General features: G+C 37.7%; 1 protein-coding gene across 1 annotated transcript in view; it reads right to left on the reverse strand.

Annotated features, from left to right (window-relative positions):
- Positions 1-223: 223 nt before the first annotated feature.
- The window catches only part of LOC122817011, a 480838-nt gene continuing 455242 nt past the window's right edge, over positions 224-25819 (reverse strand). The window contains exon 5 of the mRNA XM_044090121.1: positions 224-1353. Within this exon, the coding sequence (XP_043946056.1) occupies positions 1315-1353 (39 nt within the window). The 3' untranslated portion in view covers positions 224-1314. The remainder of the gene's footprint in view (positions 1354-25819) is intronic.

Below are 25819 nucleotides of genomic sequence, written 5' to 3' on the forward strand. Positions count from 1 at the left end.
ATGTACCTTCTGTAACCCCCCCCCCAAAAAAAAAAAAAATCCAAAGAAAGACCCAATGAGCAAAGATCATCTTTTGCTGTTAGTAAGGTGCACTGATATCTTTTTGAATAAGAAAATTTAAAAAAATCCATGTGAAAATAAAGTGTTTTTCTATGACATTCGTTTTTTTAAACACTTCTTTTTCACTTAGCTCTTAATTTAATTTCAGTAAACCTGCCTAGAAAATAGTGCCATAAAACAATAACTTCAAACCATTCAAATGTGAGATTATGTGAAATAAACTGTTTTCCTAAATGTTCGTATTACTATTATCTCTGCACTAGATGAATGGGAGATTGCAGTGTGGTATAGGTGACAGACAGTAAGGTTAAATACCAATACAGTTGTATAACAAAGTATAAATGAAAAAGTCAAAAAAAGCCTTAAAATGACTACAACATTTTTAAATATTTCAAATTTACCACATGGAAGTGGTTGTTTTCCTGTACTGATAAAGTAAATTATGTGATTGTTCAACCAAAAACTGCGAATTTACTTTTTAATGTTATCTTGTATTACAAAAATATGATATATCAATCCAGTATTATCACAAAGTAGGTTATGTACATTTAGCAGGATTGTTGGAATTATCATTTCCAGAATGCATTTCCACTTTCTCAAGTGGATACCCTAAAACAGTGCATGTTTAGATGGCGTACATTTTTTTATAAAACATTTTGCCAACTACACACTTTAGTAAAAAAAAAAAAAAGAAAGAAATGTAACAAAATATATCTCATGATAAAATAAAAACATTGCAAATACACATTTTTCATTTAAAATGTTGCATCTAGCACATTTCAATTCACAAAATAAATTAATTTAAAAAAATGTCCTTCATTGCATTTACCCATCATCTGTACAGTTTTACATCTGACGGAGCACAACATTCTTTTAAACTCTTATCCCTTTCTTGTTTGCAAGGTAATAGACGTTCATCGGGTGATTCCAAATTGTTTAAACCAAAGTGTGAGCCAACTCTTGGCTCAGCAAGTTAGAAGCCATATTTACAAGTTCCAAAAAGGAAAGGCTTGTTGACAATCTTGTGTGTGTTTTTGGCAGTAAATATACTGTGAAATTACAAATGTAATAAGCAGAAATTACATTTCGGAGATATTACTACAGGTCCATTAGTTAAGAGACTCAGCCCCCATTTGTATGCTCCCATGCGACTGACCAACATAAATTCTCATAGTTAGGCCCTGTACCTGAAAAGGTACTCCTTTTATTCACCAGGAAAGATTTTCAAATATCAAAACAGCTTTTCCAATGGAGTCATCTTCTACAGGCTAATTTCGGAAGAATGACGTACACCTGAAACAGAGACAAAAGACTTTATAAGGCTTGAAAATAGCAATGTTAAACACCAGTGGATACAGCTGTCACATTTTTAAGCTTCACTGTTTGCTTATGTAACAAAGGTTTATGTTTGCTAAAAGTATCAAATATACTCAGCAAAACAGAGAACTGTTTAAATATGAATCACTTAGTTAAAAGTTTAAATAACACAAAGTGAATAAAAAGCAGATTTCTACATCTTTTAAATAGCTACCTATCTGTGGAAGCAAGTATGACATCACTATCAGCTGTCTCCTGACAAATCAGGCTACTGCTTTGTAACTTTGTAACCTTTGGATGAGAGATTCCTAGATGGATACAAAACCTGCACCAGAAGTATAGTCTGGCACTTTTTAGCACATGGAGTATCCACACCATTTCTGCTAACCACAGCTGTTTACAGGTTGACCCTAGCCTGTTGGATTTTAAGAAAGATTCTATTCGATGACTAGGTGACTTGGGGGAAAGTAAGGTAAGAGAAGAGAAGTTAAGTGTCAGTAGTATACAGAGGTACAAAGAAAGCTACAAAAGCCAAACTCATAACTAAACCCTCTGTTTTCCAAGGCTGGATAAATTTGCAGTGCTTATGAAAGCTTTCATTTTTGCTGACAAAAAAACTAATTTCAAACTGCTTTCAGATGCTGTAGTAACAATGAAGAGTCTGCAGTAAACAGAGGTGAGTGCTGGGTGAATCTCACCCAGATGCACTGGTACCCAAGTGCTGTACTAAGCTTGGCAAAGGAAAGTCCATAGCTCAGATGATGAACTTGTACTTCTCCACTTTCCAGATTTTTGCAGAATGTCCAAATATTTGCCTCTTATTTTTAGTCTGCTCCTCAAAAAAATTGTAGTTTTCTAGCAAATCACTGAGTACTCATGTAACTAAATAATACTAAATGATGACAGGCATTTGAGTTTTTGAATTCATATCATTCGGAAAATATACAATAATGTAAAATCTGTCATTCTAACAACTTTCTCATTTTAAAGGAGCAATATTTAAAGTCTGTCCCTATTTTTGGGCCTTTGTTCTCCCACTATTTTTGGCTTTGTCCAGATTTCTTGCACTGAGAGGCTGAGTGGTATGATGGTGATAAAGATGGCAGAGCCTATGTACTATTAAAAGGAAATCAAATTAAAATACATAGATAAAAAATTGCATGACATAGTGTGTGAACAGGCTAAGTATTATAAAATACATAAAATGTTATTCACATAAATCATAGGCTAAATTCGGTGAGGAGGTCTTTAAGGACTTTTAAAACTAGTTAATGTTCGGGGGCTCTCTCCAACATGGGGAAGAAAGTTTTAGAATTATGTGCTTGATAAAAGAAAAAGGCACAGAGGACTCTACAAACCTTTCCAATAACCCCTAGGACAGAAGACTGCATGGCTTTCACAAGGTTATATGGACTCCATTCCAGCAGGTCATTCTGATATGAAGGCCTTAAATTATGTACGATAGAAGTACTGACACTAACTCTCTAAAGGTAACAGATTTAGTTGGCATCCAGTAGAAATCATGTAGAACTAGAGGAAATAATAACATAGCAATAATTACCTTTAAGTAACTGGGCTGTGGTATTCTGCACTAGCTATTAACACTCAACTAAAGGATTGGAAAGCACTAGTTACAAGAAATTTGCTACCGATAAGAACCTTGTTTCCAATCCAGGCTATACTGTACATATTTTATTGACTCTTCCCATTTTTGTCCCCAGATATGTTTGAATAGGGGAATTCAGCTTCACATAATTGCTGTGGCAAAAGGGGAAAAGTGTAAGTAGGTGCCAATAGCCTGAACAATGGCAATATTGTAACACATTAGAAATGCCAGTAAAATGTTATAAAATATTGAAACAACAAATAGTAACATGGTTTGTTTATTTAAATTTATTTTCCATGTTAGAACATTGATCGTGTTGGGTCAGTTTTTCAGGATAGTTTAATAACCACAAAACATTTGAACAATTGACAACTAGAGAAGTGATACAATCCATACAATGAAAACAAATATTTTTTGGTGTGCTAGACAGTCACGCTTAATTTTATACACAGATGGTGGAGTCTATCAAAGCCAGGTGGTAAGTCATCAGATATACGGTATAAGAGTTTTCCAATTTTTTTTTTTATTTTACAATTGAAAAATGGAAAGTAGTGATGAATGAAAGTAGTACTATGTGAAAAGATATAATTTTGGCCATGAAGAAAGGGATAGTTGGCATTTGGGAAATGTTACTTAGAAAGTCTGTTGGTGAAAGTGTGCCAGTAGAACACCTAATGCTGCTTTCCTCTACCTGCTGTTTGTTGGAAATCCGTCCAGCTTTCTGGTTTATTCATTTTCTCAGGTACTTGGGATGGATTTTGAGGAAGATTTGTTGTGAAGACAGAAGGAGAGAGAGAGAATGTCTTCTAAGCCTTTTTTGTTAGGTTCCACAGGTTACTAATTTTTTCTGTATTACTGGTGCATGTTATTTTTCTGTTCCTGACAGGCAATGCATCCAGTTCTAATCTAGCTCTTCGGTAATCTGAGTTTAGATCTTTACTACAGCCTGGAGATAATGGGAAAGTGTTTCTCCAGTAGTTACACCAGTTTTAATACTAGTGTTTTGGTAGTCTCTGTGGGGTTATTGGTGGTAATGACAGAGGATCATTCACAGGAGGCTAGCTTTTTTCAGCTATATTAGGTCAGAAAGAATGAGAACACCTACTACACACCAAAGTCCTTTGCAGAAAACGAAAAAATTGCAGAAACAATACCAAAAATACTGCAAAGGTGAGGTTCCAGGTTCCAGGTTCCAAGAAAATGTAAAAAAATCACTGAATCCAAATATCTTGAGCAGCCACAACTTAAAGTTGTGGCTGCTCAAGATATTTGGATTCAGTGAATTTTTTACATTTTCTTGGAACCTGGAACCTGGAGCCTCACCTTTGCAGTATTTTTGGTATTATATTAGGTCAGAGTTTACAGATTTTTTAGGTTGGAATGAGATAAGGTTTGGAGGGATTTTTCCTACAGTATGAGAACATCACTGGTGAATGATAAAAAGGAAGGGAGGAAAGACTTCAATAACTGAGGTGTTGTTTGGAGAGTCTGTAACACTGATGAAAGGAATGGTTGCTTCCTATGACCATGTTCAAAGTATATTATTTGTGAAGGGTTTCGGTCAGTAAGGAAATCACCAGTTTTATATTTGTGAGACTACAGGAGGTTTATGTTAAAGAGTCCTAGAATGATACTGTTTAATATGGTTGAGAAGACTGCATTAATTGGCACATAAAACTTCTAAATTTGCCAGAGATGGCAGAGAAGCAAAAGTAGGCAATGGCTATGTCAGTAGATTATTTGAATGCTGATGGAATATGCATTGTAAGGCAGTTTGGGTCACATCATTGGCATGGTTTGCATGAGCTCCAGTATCTATTTGTAATGAGGTTTTCTGAGGTAATAAGGTACCACCACCAGTTCTCCTACCAGGCAGGGCTTTAAAGACATATTTATACCATGGAAATGGTGTTGAAGTTACAGGTGTCACAAATACAAAGAATGCCTGGGTGGTAACTATCGAAGAAAGTGTCTAGTTGTTCTAGCTTGTTTTAATGATGCATGCATTTTGTAAGGCAAGTTTGAGTGGTTTGAGAACTGGTGTGTTGAGATATGACAGAAATGTTATTTTTTGGAGGAAAAGTCCCAGAACGTATGACAGGTGAACCATGATTTGGTTCTATGTTGCTTCTTTAGAAGAAAGAAATATAGGCATGCATTTTAATTTTATTAAGAGTATTTTAGAACTGAATCTTGTAATGATGTGTTATATTTTTGCAGTTTATTGGTTTTACAGGTGTTTGAGAGTGAATGAAGTTGGTGTGGTATATATGTAATCATATGCATGGGGGTGTTGCAGTAGGGAAGAATGTGGGAGTGTGTTACAGCTATTGTTTTGCATTTTTTTGATGTGCTTAATTTCTCCATGTCTGTTAAGCATCCATCCCTTCTCCTATAGGTCATGAGTCTAGTTACAGGGCCCCAACCTATATCACAGTGAGAGAAGACTGGAAGGAGATGTTCCAGATGGCTATGAATGAATTTGTGCTACCCACTGATGCTCTAGCTGCTGTGAGAGGGTGTCATTGTTCCAATAGCCTTAGGATCTGGCCTTAACCCCACCCCCAGACCAAAATCCTCCATGTGTCAGGAAGGACAGTAACTGCTCCCATGCTTTGAAACTACTTCAGACCACTCTCACCCTTATAGTTTCCATCACTGACAGCATCAACTGTGAGAGCATTTTTCTGTTTAGTCTGTATCCACCCTTGGTGGCTGACATGAGCACCCATGTCACTGCAGGGACCTCCTATGCCATCCTATGATGCACACATTCTCCTTCATACACACATCCCCAAAGGGTAGTACCAATAACTTGGTAGTACCAAAGCCTACATTCTCCTCACCCAAAATGGCCATAGTCTTTCATACAAGACTAGTGTCCAGTTGCACAGGAGCATTTGTGACCATCAGAGAAACAGCAATCACTCCTCCCAGGTACAGTGAACTATATGCTACTCATTTCCCATCTTCCACACACATCTCTTCTAGCAGCAGACATTGCTCAGACTCAACTACTCAAGTGACCTAAGGCTTTATCCATCTGTGCCAGAGATCCATGATAGGATTCTAACTATTGTTCACTGAAGGATAAATAAAGACAGATATTGCTATACAACCAATAAAATGGTGCCAGTTTAGATTTTTTTTTGGGGGGGGGGGATTCCAGTAACAATACTGAGACATGATACCTAATTCAAATAAACAAAGAATCAGTGGCAACAAATAATATCAGCACTATATAACAGATTACAAACACCAGTAAAATGTGGTTATAAAATATGAAAAAAGTGCAGAGTCTACATGTACTTCTCGTGTTTTCATGGGTTTTTGACAGGATCCCAGACTCATGTGACAGATGAACTGATGAGTCTAAACTGCCAATAGTTGTGCCTGCTGTGTGTGTGTGTGTGTGTGTGTGTGTGTGTGTGTGTGTGTGTGTGTGTGTGTGTGTGTGTGTGTGTGTGTGTGTGTGTGTGTGTGTTTATGTGTGTATCCTGTGATAGGCTGGCATCTTACGCCAGATTAATTCCTCTGCCTTTTACCCAATGAATGCTGGGATATGCCCCATCGCTTCCATGATCATGAACTGGATAGAGTTGGTAATCAAAGAATGAATGAATAGAAACAACAAATGAAAATGGGAACAGACTAAGAAGAAACCAAGATACATTACATTCTCAAAATCAGGATTCTATTGGGTCTGGTAGCATTTATCAAGGCAGTAGTGACAGAAGCCAGGAAGGTGAAGCCACCATTCCAAAATGCTTATACGTAACTTTGTCATCACAGACAGTGATAGAATTGCATGCAGAAAACTAAGGTAACCACATCAGGATGGGAATAAACTAAAACAAATACAAACATCTTTGCAATGTCAAGTCTAGCATCATAAGAGAAGTAATTTTCAGGATGTGAATATTTAGCAGTTCTAAAATCCTATTCTGGGGTTTATATGTGACAGATGCTAACACAAGATGAGTACTGATTTTCTGTAAAGCATCCTTTTGAAAATTTTAAATGACTTAGCTTCTCCTTTTTATAACTTCTTGAGTAGCAGTGGCTATTTTAATATTGCTAAACATTTGACACTCTTTACTGTTAAGCTTGAAACTACGGATTTAGTTCTTGTTTGTGAAATAGCTCTTGTTTCATTATTACATGACTGCAATAAACCTAAGAAGATGCATGCATTTATCTTAAAAGTAGGGACTCTGAATATTGCCACACACATTTAGTTTGCATTACTGAGAGCTGGTTTAATATCCATGAACGTTCTGCCTGCACATCTTTTGCCTTGTTCTGTTGCCAGTGAAGAACTTCCCAAACTGTTGCCTTGTGTCTCCTGGTGGAATATGACCTCTACCCCACTTCCATGTTTATCTTTCCTACTGGGATATTCTCTAAGAACTTCAGAAAGTCCCAGTGAAGGCAGAAGTTAGATGAACAGGCTCAGTACCCAAAGAATAAACCTGTGAACAAATCAAAGTTGTTGTTGTCTTTCGGCTTTTCCCGGTTAGGGGTCGCCACAGCAAAACTCTGGTCCGCTAATGATTGGCAGTAGATTTTCACAAACGCTGAGGTGCCAGCTCGACGTTCAACCTTCAACGAAGGCATTCCCATTTACGCATGTCTTTCAAACTCCCACCCAACCGCGGGGAGGACATGCAGACTCCACACAGAAGGCACTCCCCGCACTCCAGCCGAGAATCGAACGGGAGAACCTCTTGCTGTGAGGCAACAATGCTACCACTGAACAAATCAAAGTAAGCAAGTAAAAAAAAATCAGCAAATGTTTCAATATCACTAACAGACAGGGAAAATGCTTTACTGTGTCATGTCATTATGTGACACAAATGACAATTAAGAAATTCAGCTACCAACAGAAATCTTATATTTTAAGCCAAGTCATATTTTGCTTGCTTCACTAACTGCCTTTCCAGTTTGGTCACCTGATCACTTGGGATGAGGACATCTAGCTTTGCTTATTTATAAAAGGGGCTGCAGGCTGACAGATGTAATCATGTTCTTTAAGATTATGCCAAACATTCTCAAAGAGTAGCCAACAGGTTACTGTGTTACCACAATTAAAACACATTAGAAGCTGGTAATTTTAATTATCGAGTCCTACTAATGTGTTTCTAATGGAATTTTAACTGTATAATTTATTCTTTGTAGTCAAGTGGTTTAAGGAATTATTTAAAACATATTTTTAACCATACATATTTATTCATTAATATTGTAATATTAAATGTGTTTTAATTGTGGTAACACAGAGAGATACAATAAGAAAAGTTTATGATTTTAAATTAAATTATCTTTTTAATTAATTCATTAATCTAATCAATGTAATTAAGTGAATGGTATAAAAGTGTTAGTAGTTTGAACAGCCCACATCTGAGGAAGTGATTTTCAAAACGAAAACGTATGGTGCGTTAATGTGCTGTGTTTCTGTGGAATAAAGTGAATTGAAGTGTACTGAGCTGTCCGTGGTTTTTGCACAATTTTCTAAGCTTGCCCTGCTCAGGGCTTTATTGTTTTGCTTGAAAAGCTGCTTCGTTATGTGGATTACAAGTTTTATATTTGGAAGCTGCTGTGAACTTTGTTTTTTTCTATGATATGCAGACCTTTATGAGTAATGTGTGTGTGTGTGTGTGTGTGTGTGTGTGTGTGTGTGTGTGTGTGTGTGTGTGTGTGTGTGTGTGTGTGTGTGTGTGCGCGTGTGTGTTTGTCTGTGTGCATGCATGTGCATGCATAGGATCATAGGAGGTTGCTAGGCTAATGGCCCTGAGGCCCTTACAAGCCTAACTGAGAGTTTATCCCCCCAAAAAAAACCTCAGCCAGCGCCTGTTGTCCCTGTCAGTGAGGGACACGGGTGTTATTCCTGGGACAAATTTGTGGTTTCCCATCCACTCATCAATGTTGCACTTCAAGAGGGTCAGCGAGATAGTCTGATGTATATAGGAAGTTAATTCCAAAGACGGAGCAGCCTCTGGGAGACAAACCTGTCTCTCCAGCAGGCTTTGTTGATGTCACATATTAGATTTAGGCCTTTCGAGCAGGTAATGCATGAGGAATTAGACTTGCAGATATGGAGCATCTCTAGTAGGGCAGGGTCCAAGATTGCTTTGTAGGTGAGGGAGGACAGGGGGAGTAAAGTTTGCTCTGAACCTATCTGTTAGCAGGTTGGCTAAGTCAACAGGTTAATGCAAGTGACACCATTAAGTACTAATTCAGAACAAACCTGAGCTTTGCCATGGAGGTTGCTGATGTCACTGAAGAAGGGTTTGTGGTTTCCCTTTGTTTTAGAGGCTAGTTTCTCTAGTGATCTAATTTGCTTGTTGAGGCTAAGGAGGGAGTTTTTCCAATTTGGAATGTGTTCCTTTTTACCCTTGGTCAACAATTTCTTCCTTTTGTTGTAAAGCCTGTTGATAGAGGATGTCCACCAGACAGGTTTTTGTTTCCTTGAGGGGCAGATTTTAGTTCTGTTTGGTATGGTTGAGTCCATGCAGTTGTACAGATCCTTGTATACTGCACTGGCGTACTGTTCAGCATAGTTGTCTGCATCCTCTGAGGGGACCAGTGGTGTGAAGCTACTGATACCCTCCCTTAGGACATTGTAGTCAGCTTCTGAGAAGTTTTTTAGCCTGATTACGGCTGGGGGGGGGGGGGGGGATTGAGTGGGATAGAAACTCTGAATGAGACAGACCGATGATCTGATCTCACCAGGGAAGAACACACTGTGGGAGTGGTGCAGCAGTCACTCATGTTGGTGAGAACCAAGTCCAAAATGTTAACTCTCATGTGCATGTAAGTTTGTGTGTAGGTTTTCCATCCCAGTAGTGTTTTTCAGAATTGCTTTTTTTGTTCACATGGTAATGATGTAGCTTGACCTAAGGGTTCGTGTACACTACTACACATTAACGACTGCAATTACACTTAAACTACATCTGAAAACTAAAATAATTCTTATTCTGCAACAGCAATCCTTAAGCTAAATGTTAAAGATCTAGGGATGTGTTGGCATTTTTAACTGAGTGACTTCATAATGAAAAATACTTCTGGCCATGCCAGATACACATTCATGCAGAAAACATAAGCAGAACTAAATCAAAAATAAGCTGATTTTTAACAGAACAATGTAATCATTTAAACATCATGCATCTGGAAGACTGTAAATATAGCTAGCCGTGTTCAGAGGAAAAGGAATGTTACATGCTTATACTCTGGACATCTGAAAAGTTTTGCTTTAACCCCTGTCTGTGATTAATCTAGTCAGTGAGAGAGAGAAATATTTTACTAACAAAATGAGTCACACACAGCCTACAGCAACGTAAAACTCCTAATAGTTGACAGAAAAATGTACTAGTATTATTAACAGACATTAAAAGTTGTACAGTACAGCAGATAGATTTTAAATGCTGGATAACTCCACAGTGCAACCGTCCTAGTTAAAATGCAGGGGAATTTGTAAAATGGGTATAGCCAAGAGTACTGAAATAGCAAGACTAACATGGTATGCAAAACTGGTCACATTGCACTATGCCAGTGAAGTGTGTTTCATGAACATAATCGCTATGTCCTTACTGGCGGAATGTTTGTGTAAAATGAGTGGCTGCACTGGAAAAGTCAGGTGAGAGAGGTAGTACAGAGTCACATGTAAAGGAGCCAACTAGTCCCCAGCACAGAGGGAGGGAAACATAAGCAGTGGATAGGGGCTCCAGTCATCACTGGGACATGCAAGCAAAGGGCACTGATCACTCTCTCTCTCTATGTCTAAGACAGGGACTTGATTCATTAATCTATGGTTGATCATGTGTTGGAATAGCAGTGAACAGATTCACTGATAAGCAAAGTGAGAGGTAAGCAGGAGGGGAACACAGACCATTGCAAGGACAGAAGGTGGGAGGAAAGCTCTGCTCATTTACAGGAAGGGGAGGTGGCTGATGACCCAGTTTTCAATGAGATGGTTAAGGTTTATCAGGCTCTAGTGTTTGCCACACTGCAGAGAGTTTAAAGAGTGTCTCTAGTAAGGATGGGTGTAAAATTAGCCTCATAAGTTCACAAGTTTAGTTGTCGAGCCTGTGACAAATGTATTTTCAAAAAGACTGTCATTTATCCTTTAGGTGATAGTTTAGCCATATGCTTATCAATACTCCATGTTTATAAAGACTATTAGTTATAAATATAACCTTATTTTGAGTGTTAATTTATTTCACCATTTCAGAAGTTACTAAGAAATGTATCTGTCCCAATGTATCGTGTTATTTACATGCATTTTAGCAGAAGGTTACAAGATCTTGTAACAGACCCATGCAGTCCACATTCTAAACACAGATTTTCAAATAAAATCTGGTTCATACCTCTCAGCCTCTTGGAGCAAGAAATCCAGACAAAGCCATTAATAAAAGTGGGACAAAGGCCAATAAATCGGTACATTTTTTAAATATTGCTCTTACAAAGTTGATAGAATAACAGGTTTTGCATTAGCATGAATTTTCTGAAGGGTAGGAAGTCTGAAACTCAAATTTCTGTCATTATTTTCTAACTTCAATCTTTAATGATTTGCCACTAATGTGCCAGAAAACCTCAATTTTATGAAAAATAGACCAGAAATATAAGGCAAAAATCTGTACAGTTAAGAGGTATGATAGTTGCATGTAGCTTTGTTTGTTAAGTGCAGGTCTCCTCCTACGATCTTGTTGGATGCAGTCAAGAATGAAATTACCTGAAGTCTGTCTGAGTAGTTTATGTTTTCTAGCCCTTTCTCTTCCTGAAGGACCTTAGCACTATCTCAGATTGTATTGGATAGGAAGTTTCATGACTACAAAAAGCAATACCTGAAATATAATCATGCGAATTGCAAATATGCATTTATCTCACAATTGTTGCTACATCTATAAATTCCTGTTGTACAGTTTTTGTTCTATATTGTTACTTTCTTTTCTGTTTGGTATGTAAAACTTATTTCTTCCCTGTGCTCTTGTTCTTTCTTCTCTGTGAATTATTTCACCCAGGCAGTACCTGCTAATGGTCAGTTGTGATCAGTGTACCACCACAGTAAACAAATATAAGATAAAATAAACAATATTATACTCAATCAATAGCCTAATCAATGAGGTATATAAAATAAAATAAACAACACTATACTCAATCAATAGCCTAATCAATGAGGTGTATAAAATAAAATAAACAATGCTATATTCAATCAATAACCTAATCACTGAGGTATATAAAATAAAATAAACAATACTATACTCAATCAATAGCCTAATCAATGAGGTATATAAAATAAAATAAACAATACTATACTCAATCAATAGCCTAATCAATGAGGTATATAAAATAAAATAATACTATACTCAATCAATAGCCTAATCAATGAGATATATAAAATAAAACAAACAATACTATACTCAATCAATAGCCTAATCAATGAGGTATATAAAATAAAATAAACAATACTATACTCAATCAATAGCCTAATCAATGAGGTATATAAAATAAAATAAACAATACTATACTCAATCAATAGCCTAATCAATGAGGTATATAAAATAAAATAAACAATACTATACTCAATCAATAGCCTAATCAATGAGGTATATAAAATAAAATAAACAATACTATACTCAATCAATAGCCTAGTTAATGAGGTATAGAGAGGGAGAATGGCTTCCTGCTGTCTATTGAACATCCTCTTGAGTGTCAGAAAATTACATAGTGGGACTTTCTGACTCATATACGCTAATCTTAACTTCTTGTCTGTGATGATTCCTACAGCTCTTATTTCACTGTTAACTTGTACTGCCTGTCCATTAATGTTTTATTCACAATGTACATTTTTCCTGTATTTGATTCAACATTTAGATGCAATAAGAATGAGGCTGTTATTTCTGCATTGGGTGTTTATTTGGTTCAAAAAGACACACCACAAAATAAGCAGTCAGAGCATGAGACCAAAAGAGAAGCAGCTTTAATCCATCACTCCTGTCCTGGTACCTCGGCAATTCGCCTTCAATGGAACACATTTACAATATTGCACATTCTCTTTTTATATATTCATCAATTAAGACAATCAGTTGATTAATTCATCAAACATTTTAACCCTATCAACACTGTGACAAAATCCAACATATATAACCATGTAAGTGTTACCTAGATATCAAAACTATTAAATACAATTTATGAATTTGTATAATATATTTAAATGACTCATGTCTTAAATAAATTATCACCATTATAGCATATAACATAAATACTAACATGCACATTTAGAAAATGAAAAATAGAAAATGAATAAATATATCCTAGTTGCAGTAGGATTTAAAAATTATTACACTGATAAATTTCATCCAATATCTAAATTCATCCCACCAGGAAATAATGTGTGATACCCTATAATCATCCTTTGCTCAAGCTTGTTCAGAGTAGTTTTGAAATTTCCTGTGCAAAAATGAGGTCTGGCAAGCACACTAAATACAAAACTTTCACTACTACCATTATGTTTATTACAAAAATGGGTAGCTACTGGGCTCTCCATATGACCCCTCCTAATGTCACTCAAATGTTCCAGGATGCGTACTTTAACCTTCCTAGTTGTCTGACCGATGTACCATAGAGGTGGGATACAATCACATCCCAGAATGTATACTACACCAGAAGACATACAGTCTAACCTTTCAAATGCCAAATACTTCCTTCCATTTATTTTAACCCCATGCATGTTTTTAATTTTATCACAAACTGAGCATCGGCCACAACTATGCATCCCAACATTACTGTTATCCAAGGGTTCCAGTTTCCTGTTTAACATTTCTTTTAAGTTAGGATACCTTTTGTAAGAGAAGGTAATATGCTTTGGAAAAAGGCATCCAACTGTTAAATCTTCACATACAACATGCCACAATCCTCTGATAATTTTTTCCATTGTGTCAGAAAAAATAGAATATCTAGACACAAAAAATATCTTATCTGATTCAGGTATACTCTCAAAGTCATGACTGTGCTCATGTCTATTCCTTCTTACTCTCTGAGTTCTACATAACCTCTGTTTTATTTCTAAAAGCTGGTTACAATCATATCCTCGAGAGAGAAGTCTATCCATAGTCCCTTCACAAACCTCTTCCCAGAGGGTTTTAGCTGAGGTATTCCTCAGAACCCTTTTAATCTCCCCTTCTGGTAAGGCCTTAATCAAATGTGAAGGGTGCATACTGCTGGCATGCAAAAAGTTGTTGACCGCCGTAGGTTTCCTAAAAGGTTTGTATTGAACCAAACCATCTATCCCTACATAAAATTCCACATCTAAGAAAGAAATGTTGAGTGGTGATGTATGTGCTACAAATTCTAGGCCATGATAATTTTGATTCAGATCTTCCATGAACTGACTGAACAAAGAAATTTCACCCTTACAAATAAAAATTAAATCATCAATATAACGTCTGTAAAATATGACATTATTAACAAAAAAAGCATTCCGAAACATGAATTCTTTCTCAAACTCTCCCATGTAAATCACTGCATAACTGGGTGCAAAATCTGCACCCAAAGCAGTTCCTTTTACTTGCAAAAAGAAATCTTTCTTCCACATAAAATAATTGTGCGTCAAACTAAATTCTAACAGACTTAACAAAAACATAGTATGAGGCCTTTCACCTATCATCCTTTGCATGGCTTCTAAACCCCACCTTTTATTGATGTTTGTATAAAGTGATACAACATCAACGGTTGCCCAGTAATACTCTTCCTTCCACTTTAACCCCCTTAAAGCTGAACATACATCTTGAGTGTTCCTTACATGGGAACAAACTTTGGGAAGAAATTTCTTAAAGTGAAAGTCCAAAAAACAATTGACCTTCTCAACATAAGAACCAATGCCTGAAATGATGGGCCTTCCTGGTGGATTGGCAATGTTTTTGTGAATCTTAGGAATAATATAAATGTATGGATGACGGGGTTCTTTTACAGACAGTTTTTTCACATCTTTTCCAGTCAAAAAGCCTAGCCTTTCTCCCCTTTCCAACAGTTCAGTCAGTTCATCACAATATAACAACAAAGGGTTATTATTCAATTTCACATAAGTGTCTTCCAATACTAAATTATTAACAATGTCTTCATATTTTTCCGTGTTCATCATAACCCAATTACCCCCCTTGTCGGCCGGTTTAATGGTCACTTTATCCAACTTTGTCCTAAACACCTTAAGAGCCAACCACTCATCTTTACTCAAATTAAAGACCTTTTCCTTCACACAAAATATTTTGTATGCTTGCTCAAGTTTATAAAGCACAACATGCTCAAAAGCATTAATGGCCTGCAACTTTTTAGGAGGGTTAAAAGTACTGTCACCTGAAAAATGGGGCACCTCAATAAGTCCATAACCCCTCCCAAAAATTTCCTCATTACCAATATCATCTTGCAAAGATTCAAGTGCGTCAACATCCTCAGCCTGATCTACTATTAAACTATCATAATCATAATCATATATACTCAAATTCAAGAGAGAATCATCTAACAAAATTTCACCATCATTTGCAGAGCATTTTTCTTGCTCAAAAAAATGAACCTTCAAATTTAATTTACGTACGAAACTTTTAACATCCATAACTATATCTGCCAAAGAAGGCAGTCTGGTGGGTATGAACTTAGTCCCTTTTAACAAAACCCCAAGCATATCATCAGACAAAATTTCATTAGAAAGGTTAACCACATTTGAACATACATTAATAGGGAAAGTATCACTGTATTCAACATCATTAACATGTTCTAAACCTGATTCAAATTCATTATTAAAACCACGCATAAGCATAGTATCAATATGATTTACAGTTCGAATACTTTCCACCAAACATCCTGAGTTAACATTAGTGGCGTCATCACAATTCACAACATTAGAATAATTCACAATCGTGTCTTTAACAGTCGACCCCAGCCCCAGTCCCAAATTAGCATTAATGCTGTGTTTCAAATTCATAAAAGAACAAACATAGTCACCATTCGCAGAATTAAAGTTATTCACAGTCTTATTTTTAGTAGTTGACCCCAGTCCCAAGTTAGCGCTGACATTGTGTTTCAAGTTCTTAGAAGAACAAACATGCTGATCCTGTTTAGAAGAACAAGCGTGATAATCTTCAGAGGAAACATTACCACCACGCTTGTTCAAAACTGCAACACAGTCAACATTAAATGGAGCACAAACCTCATGCACAAGTAGCGTTTTTTCTTCCAAAACGCGCTGACAGTCTAGATTTAGTTTTTTAGCTGATTTAAGGAAGATAAATGACTTGTCTTACCCTGGTTCTTCGCGGATCGCGTTTGCATGCTGGAGAAGTTCTTCCGATGATTCTGCTCACCTCTTCTGTTCTCTATATTCCCTTCTGGACCCTGAGTAGCAATATTTTCGAAAGAAACGCTCTTACAACTTCCCCCAGTCTCAACTGAAGAGCATGAAGATGCTTCTTCACTTCCTGTGACTCGTCTTTTAACATTTTTATTGAAACGGCGCCCTCTACGGGGCCAGCTGTATATCTCATTCTTTTCATAATCTTGAATATCTGTTTAGCTTAGATTTCTTTCTGGCCATAACATCACTTTCTACTTTCTTCAGTTTTTCATTAATATTCTTAAAATTAAGCTGAAAGACGGCAATGGAAGCTCTATTAGTAAGATCTTGTTGTAGCTCAATTATTTTTTTGTGCAAACTGTCCATAACTCTCTGATTTCTTCTAATGAGTATTTTTAACCAAGTTAAGCAGCAATCCTGTGCTGCTTGCCTCCATTCAGATAATAAGTCACTTTCATCTTCCTTGAAACCACCTGCTGGTAGTTTATCTATACGCAAGCCTCTAGGAGTTATATTAAGCATCACATATTTCTCAAGCAACTTGGAATCATAGAAAATAGTCATTTCCTTAGACATTACACGTTCTAAATGTGCAAAACCTTCTAAGCATGAATCATTGATGTCCATAGTCCATAAATCGGAGGCAGCACATGTTTATTTGGTTCAGCCTGTCATATTGTAGTTGCATATCCTTAGTGGAAACAGTAATAATAATAATTCTTAATTTACAGTCAGGGACATGTTGCAAACCACCGTTCTTTTTCTATACAGCTACAGCATTGAAAAAAAATTATTAAGACTGGTTCCAAAAATGAGCTATGTGTGACTCCACTCACTAATTAGGAAGCGTGGATAGATAACCTGCGTCTCTTATTTGTTTCACTCACCACTTGGCCACTTATTTACTCATACCACTTCTTTTATTTTACTTTATTTTATTTTGATTATCAGGGCAGAACTCTGATCCAAGAGGACTAATTTCAGAATCTGCCCAGGGAGTATAAATTCCAAAAATATTACAATATCATATTAAATTACAAAGAAATAATGTAAAAACACAATTCAGAATAAATAAAACAAATTGCAACATTTAAAAAATAGGATAAAGAGCAAAGTGAAGCAAACAGTTATGCAAATTATAAAGAAAGGTATAAAAATCAGATTTAAATGAGAAGAAAATTAGGAAGTGAAGAAGAAATAAAAAGAAAATAATGCACAAAAGTGAAAAGAGATGAAAATATATGATGAAAGATAAAGAGCAAAGTAAAATGAAAAGAGAAGAAAATGGCATTAGGAAGGAAAGAGGGTAGCACAGTAAAAAGGGGCAGAATTGAAATGGAATGAAAATTAAAAAAACAAAAAGAAGACAAAAGGAATAAGTGCAAAATGTATGTAGTTGTCAGTGAATGTGAAGATTTAAAATTAAACCAATGGCAAAGAAAAAGGATGGATAAATGTGGAAAACAATCAAGTGATATCAGAGAAGCAATGACATTCAGCTAACTGAAAGACATGGGGCCTGATTCCAAAAGATTTGCTCTCAGTGCAAGTGACCACTTACACTGCAGATCTTTTGGAGTCTGGGAAATGTAGCAAGACTGTTTATAGACAGACCTTACACTGAATTAAGTCACTTACACTGAATGCAGTTCTTTTGGAACCAAGGCAAACTTATACTGACAGCAACTCTTCTGGAATCTGACCCTTGACTTTACAGCTTTTCCTGAAATCCATAAGGATGTGACAGTCTCTTATGATAAAATAAATAGACTGCCAGTTTTTTGTGCCTAGAAATGAAAAGCTATAATCACTGGAATTTTTTAAAGGAAATTGAAGTAAGGATTGATACAGTTTGCTATGACTGAGATCTAAGATAATAAATTATTTTTACAATAGTGAATTGACTTTCAAGATAAATGAAGAAATTAAGATTTAAAAGCTTAAACAGTAATGTACCAAGGCAGATTGGTGATCTTTGCTGAACAGGTAGCCGGTTGACTTTTCTTACAACAGAGCATTGATGTTAAGTTCTAGGAACAAAGGTAATAAAATGACACATTTTGTTAGATAATAATAATAATATGAAGTGAGTTGTTTCGTCTGTGAAGCAGAAGAAAGTAAAGGCAGGACACATTCAAGTTGAGCCATTAAAATCCCTTTCCCTGTAGCTTCCCTGCTAGTAAGAGATAAAGATATCTTCCATGCCCTGAGCAATGCTTTTTGAATTTTTGATTTAAAATTCTGAATGCTTAACTGAAAGTTTACATTTTTAACCATCAAACCACAAAGAATTAAGTAAATACAAAAACAAAAAAGGCCAAACTGTTCAGTCACTACCAGTTTATTACTGATATGGTACCTGGGCAATTCGCCTTCTCAGGATAATTCATCAGTTTCACAGTGTCCTTTAAATACAGGTAGGATGACAATAAATCAATTAATCATTCAATTATATAATTAATGAATTAACTTTTCAACATTAGTATTGTTTACTGTCTAAAAGAGTGCAGGCTACTAGCTTTAGTATTGTCCCAGTTCAGATTTGCTGTCTCTGGGTCTGTTCAGAGCACATGACCAGGCCATCTTGAATTAGCAGAAGTCTTTCTTTACTTTCGTGGCAGGATTGTGTTGATTGGCTGCTGGCTGGTGGAGGTTGGGTGGTCTAGGGCTTGGAGTAAGCACTCATTGGTTCTTTTGAGCTTTTTTAAAAAAGTTGCTTAAGGTTGTATCTTCTGGTATTTAAGCCCTAACTTTGAGAGGATTTCTGTCTATACACACTGAGCCGAGTGGAGGAGTGGCATTGACTACAACTCTGATCTGAGATATATAACAATAAGTATCCTGTTTTTTTTTTTTTTTTTTTTTGCTTATTTTTACTAGTTATTGTTTATACCAATTTATATATAACACCTTTTATTGCCTGCTGCATACTTTTACTGTATTTTATTACTATTACCTAATCTGCACGGTTAAGCTAAAATTGTCTGCCTTACAGGGCCTGATAAATAAGGATTTTACTGTCACACTGTTTGTAAAGCTTTTTAGCTACTTTCACTGTGTGAAAGGTATTAACGGAAATCTTCTCTACTTGTTAAGCACCTATTTGTTTGTTCTGATTGCCTGTCAAGGAGTGTATCATATAACTGATTTGTTTGCAGTTAAAAGCATTCTGTAGTCTCTCCTTGCTCCTTTATCTTTAATTTTGTGGCTCACTGCTGTTCTTCTGCTGTGATAAACATTTCTGTAGTGTTTACTGTCTAAAAGAGTGTAGGCAAGTAGCTTTAGTATTGTTCCTCACCCTCCCTTCCTGTTGGTGTCTTGCTGTTATACTTGGTTGCTTTGCAGTTGCCCGCCCCTACTGTAAATTTGATCTGGGACACTCCTCCCAGTCTAGTGTCATTAGCTCATTCTACCTAATACAGAGAGAACATTTGAGAAGGCCAACCCACTTAGTTTCCTAACCTTGATTTATCTACTGCTTCTCCTCTCTTCCTTTTCTTTACAAAAAAACCCTTGCTAGAATCTCGCTGTGTTCTACTTAACTGTAACAAAAAAAAAAAACTTACACTTGTTTCCTGCCTTTCCTGTAACTAATCTAGTCCAGATACAGATTTGCTATATCCAGGACTGTTTGTAAGCTTCTGACCCCCCCCCCCCAAGCCTGTCTGTGTTGAAGGGAAGCCTGCTAGCTTATCAGTGGGAGTGGTAAGCACTAGGTAACCTATCTATCACATAAGGAGTGGTTTCTGGCCCAGAAATTGTAGTTATTGGCCGTTTGGGCAGTTTTTTCCATCTCTCTCAACTTTCTGATTTAAAAGCCTGAATTTGCACTTGTTTCCTCCTGTCCTGTAACTAGTCTAGTCCAGATACAGATTTGCTGTATCCAGGACTGTTTGTAAGCTCCTGAGACCCCAAAGACTTTCTGTGTTGGAGGGAAGCCATCTAGCTTATTAGTGGGAGTGGTACGCACTAGGTAGCCTATCTACCACATAAGGAGTGGTTCTGGCCCAGAAATTGTAGTTATTGGCTGTTTGGGCAGTTTTTCCATCTTTTTCAACTTTATGATTTAAAAGCCCGCATTTGCACTTGTTTCTTTCCTGTAACTAGTCTACATCAGATACAGATTCTTAGTTTTAACACTTGAATTTGCTTATTCACGCCAAGCACTTGTTCAGAACTTGTTGTAAGCACTAAATAAGCTATAAATTACTACAACACTTAACCTTCCTCATTACCTAGAGGAAAACCATTTTTGTACTTACTTTCCTCACTTGCTTAGAGAAAAACAGCTCTTGTACTCACGTTCCTCACTAGTCTAGAGGAAAATAGTTTTTTATTCGGGCGTGTCCAAGGGTCAGCTCCCAGTGTTCTCTCCTGTCTATCTGATGAATCTGGACATCTTGGGGCAATGTAGCAATTGCCTCATGTACACAGACAACCCTCTCCTCCTACCACCCAGCACTACAACCTGTGAGAGATGCACTTATCTAGCCAAACTGGAGGTAAAGCTCTCTCCAACCAAGACTGAACTTGACAGTCAAGAGGAGAAGGTAAACACTTGCACCACACCAGACTCATCACATAGTCCCACTAAACTTACACCACCAAAATCCACACATAGAAATACAAAAACATTTGTGGAGGCTTTCAACAATAATCTGCTCAAGCAACAGAGACCTCCAAAACAGAAACGCAAGCAACCTCCACCCCCCCAACACAACCCAAATGACACATAGCCAACAGACTCAGTGTGCCACTCAACCACAGCCTATAAGGCAAAACAACGTACCCAACACACTAGTCATAGGTGACTCTATAGTCAGGCACACTGATGTTTCACTCACAAGGCTAAACAAGGAGAAGGTTACTGTCAGCTGCCTGTCAGGTTCCAGGATCCGCCACATAACCCACGCACTCAGGTCACTCCACAACAAGTACAAATATGACTCTGTCATTGTCCATGTTGGTGTGAATGCCCTGGTACATACCTCCCTGGACTACATGAAAAGAGACATGGAAGAGCTCTCCAATCTTGTAGCCCAGGCAGGTATGACCCTCGCCCTGAGTAGCATCCTGCCATTGCCCAGAATGATACCGCAGTACAAGGACAAAATGATTGACTTCAACAATTGGCTAAGTTTCTGGTGTCATTTTAAGGGGATCTAGTATCTGTCTGCCTGGGTCAACATGGTCAACAGACCATGATGTTTTGCCAGAGATGGCCTGCACCTGTCACCCCTGGGATTCTGGATACATGCTAAGGCTCTTAACCATCCCTATAGTGCCTTTTTTAGGCAAGGTTCAAATGACAAAATCACCACCGTAACAGGAAGAGGCAAGCAAAAACAGAGGGTAATGCTACTCAATGCTAGAAGTCTAAATCTCAAAATGCACTCCCTTGAGGCACTCCATAAAATGGAGAATATCAATATCTATGCAGTGACTGAGACCTGGTTCAAGGCTCCAGAGAGCACCTCTGCATTACCAGGCTATAACTCATGCCACACTTTCTTCAACCTAACCTGGACCGGAACACCAAAGGCGGAGGAGTGTCGATATTCATTAAGGGTTTCCACACCTCCAGGCTAGTTGCTCAGCATAATGCATCCATGGTTATTCAAGTGTAACTAACTCTGGGCAAAACTGCAATCCAAATTGTAGCTTGCTACAGCTCCCCACCATGCCCCAGGATTCCTACTCCTCTTTTCTTGATATACTGGAAAATATTAGGGTTCAACCAAACACCCTAATAATGGGCGATTTCAACTACACCACCATTAACTGGGAAAACTACTCATGTACCAACTCCTTCACTCAACGCTTTCTGGAATTCATAAATTCCAATGCCCTGGATCAACTTATCCACACCCCCACCAGGGGCAACAATATCCTAGACCTAGTCATTACCAACATGAGTGACCGATGTTCCACACCTGAAGTCAACTCCTTGTTGGTCAGATCCAACCATAAGCTAATCACCCTAGATCCCTACCCCACCTCCCATTAAGGAAACCACAGTAAAAAATTTCTTCAAAGCCAACTTCATGATTCTTAAGACAGAAGTGGCGAACTTCATGACACCCATGCAAATGGACAATACAGTTACAACTGCTGAATCCTACACAAATGCACTCTATAAGCACTTACATGAGTGCATGGATTGTGCTATCCCAAAAAGAACCAAGATGCTATCCTCCAAAAAAGGAAGCCAATCTGGTGGTCCCCTGCCATAAACAAATTCTACAACAGAAGGAAGAAACTGTTGCAAAAGAGAGTAAAATACCATGAGTGGAGGAGCTCCCTGGTCAGCCTCAGTAAGAAACTGAGATCCCTTATAAAATCCTCCAAAGCTAGCTACAAAAGCAAAATCACCACTGATTCTAGGGACAACCACAAAGCATTCTATAGCTATGTCAAGAATCTCAATGGCAACCCCCAAATATGCTCTGAGTTACAGCACAACGGCACAAAAGTTACAGAGCCAACTGATATTGCCAAAATCATGACAGATAGATTCAGTGCTAACTTTACCCCCATCTCACCCCCTAAAGGGCCCATATTTATACAGGAAGACTGCAGAGTCCCTGTAATCACAACTATGCAGGTAAAAGCTACACTTTTTAAAGCCAAAAGCAAAGCATCCATGGGACTGGACAACATCCCAGGCTGCATTTCACATGAACTTCAGAACGAACTGGCTCCCCACCTAAGCACCGTGTTCAATCATAGCCTCACTTCAGGCTCTGTGCCCACTGAACAGTAAACAGCAAAAGTTATCCCACCCCACAAAGGGGGAGCCACCACTGATCCCGGGAACTATCACCCTATTAGCCTGATGAGCCTGGTCTGTAAGGCCATGGAACATATCATCATGGAACTCATAAACAAAGACATTGGTAACCTCCAAACTCTGGGCCCCACCCAGTTTGTGTTTGTGAAAAGCAGATCATACCTTCTGAACCTGATCGACTTCTTTGAGGCAATCATCAAAGCCGTAGACGAGGGTAAGGTGGTTCACACAGCCTATCTTGACCTCGCCAAGGCTTTTGACACCATCCCCCATTCTGGAATTATAGCTAAACTCACTAGATGGGTTGCCAACTGGCTCACTGACAGAATCCACCCTATAAAAGTTGCAGACTCCAAATATGACTTCAAACCGGTGACAAGTGGATTACCACAGGGTTCAGTCCTGGGACCTCTCCTGTTTGGTATCTACTTCTCTGAAGTACAGGCTAAAACAGAAGGCCTTTGGCTAACAAAGTTCACAGATGACTGCAAATTAGGAGCCATAGCCAAGTCCCCAAATGATGTGGGCAGCCTACAGAAGGGCCTCACTGAGACAGATGCCTGGTGTCAGAACCATGGCCTCAAGCTCAATACCAAAAAGTGCATTGTCATCTTCTTTGGTAAAAACTCTGTACCCATGAACTACCACATAGGCAGCAGTCTATTTAATGCCAAATGTGTGATAAGAGACCTTGGGACCCAGGTGGACAGTAGTCTCTCCTTTGACAATCACATCACCACAGTAGTCAGGAAATCCTTCTACATGGCACACCTCATCACAAAAGGGTTTTCATCCAGAAAAAAAGAGGTCATTGTTCCCCTCTACTTGACAATCATTAGACCTATTATAGAGTACAACACCCCTTTTGGAATGTACCTCACAAGACATCTGCAGCAGCTGGAAAGGCCACAGAAGTACCTCACAAAGAGGATTACTGGCCTCAAACAGATGCCCTACACTGACCATCTCAAAAAACTTCAGCTTTACTCCGAAGCATATCGCCTACTCTGAGCTGATCTCTACCTAACATATAAAGCTATGCCAAACCCAGAGCTGCTGGACGTGCTACACCTAAGGAAATCCCAATCCCTCTGAGCTACATGCTCTAGGGACCTAAACCTTGTCACCACAATAAACAGGACATGCTAGAGGGCTAGATTCCTGTCCCAGAGACTTCCCATACTCTGGAACAAGCTACTCATCTATGTCAAGCAAAGTTCCTCATTAGCACTCTTCAAAAAAAATCTTGATGAGTGGATGGGAAATAGGAAATACACCCCATTATCACTTCTGTGGCTCTGCTCGACAGAGGCAGAGGAAAATAACTTTCTTGGGTGGCGTAAGCCAGGGAACCTTGTTGGCTAGGCTTACTTAGGCCCTTGGGTCAATAGCCTAGTACCTACCTATGAACCTGTGAACCTATTATATTCATTTAAATACATTAAGATGAAATTTTAATGACAATAAAACACATAAAAATTTTTACTTTAAATATTACTTTTATGGACAAACATTCATTTCAAGATTTAAACCCATAGGGAATAATGTCCTAAAGTTTAATATCATCTTACTCTCTCATAAATTCAATTTGTGTACAAAATCACCCTCTCTGGGAAGAAAAGGCTGTGCAATCACACTGAAGAAAAATCCAGTATCCAAACCTTGATGTACCTTATGAAAATGCTCAGCAATGAGACTTTCCAAACTCCTATTTCTAATGTTACACAAATGCTAAAAAATAAGAATTTTAACTTTCCATTTTGTTTGAACAACATACCATCTAGGATTAATACAAGTACTATATAAACTACCCTATAAAATTTACAGTCAAATTTATCATTAGAAATTAAGTTTTCCCCATTAATTCTAGTCCCTGATAAATTTCTTGCCATAGGAAAAACCTTACAATGCCCTGCTAGACAGAGGTCCAGGGAAGTAAATACTCTGGGAAGAAATAAGCAGGGAATTGTTATGGCTAGGCTTGTATAGGCCCTAGGGCTGATAGCCTAGTACCAACCTGTGAACCTATGAACCACAGGCAAATGCGCCTCTTTAATCTAAAGGCACCATATTTAACCTTTGCTCAAAACTAAGTACCTCTTTCAAGTTATAAAATCTCCCATATGAAAATGTAATGTGTTTGGGAAATAGTGCACTCACCATTTCATCATAACAAACCTTATGCCAGCAGTCTTTAACTATTCTTTCCATAACTGTTAGTTACAAAAAATATTCTTTCAGGATTATCTATTTCCTAAGAATACCACCCCCCCCCAAAAAAAGTGTTATCCCAATTTATGCTTGTTCTGTTAGTATCTCCACCATTAAAAGTTTCATTTTAGCTTTAGTCAGTTGTTCCACAGAATAACCACATTTTAACAATCTCCTATTAACCCCCATTAAACCTTCTTCCTTAAGTTTTTCTTCAGAGGTGTTAATGTTAATTTTTCGAATCTCCCCAAATGGCATATTTGAAGCATACAAAATAGTAACTGCTGTTTCCTTAACATAAGGTCAATACTGGATTTTTAATTCCCCATCCACATTTATTTATTTAATGATTGACTTATTGATTTGACATTTGTTTACCGGGGTGGTCCGACTGGGTCTACAGAACCTGTTTCAGCAGAGGTCCAGGGAGAAAAGCTCCAGATACAGGACAATACAAATACAGTACAGTCCACAAACAATACAAGCAACATGA

The sequence above is a fragment of the Protopterus annectens genome, chromosome 12.part0, assembly GCF_019279795.1.
Source record: "Protopterus annectens isolate FY-2018-M chromosome 12.part0, PAN1.0, whole genome shotgun sequence".
Classification (NCBI taxonomy): Eukaryota; Metazoa; Chordata; order Ceratodontiformes; family Protopteridae; genus Protopterus; species Protopterus annectens.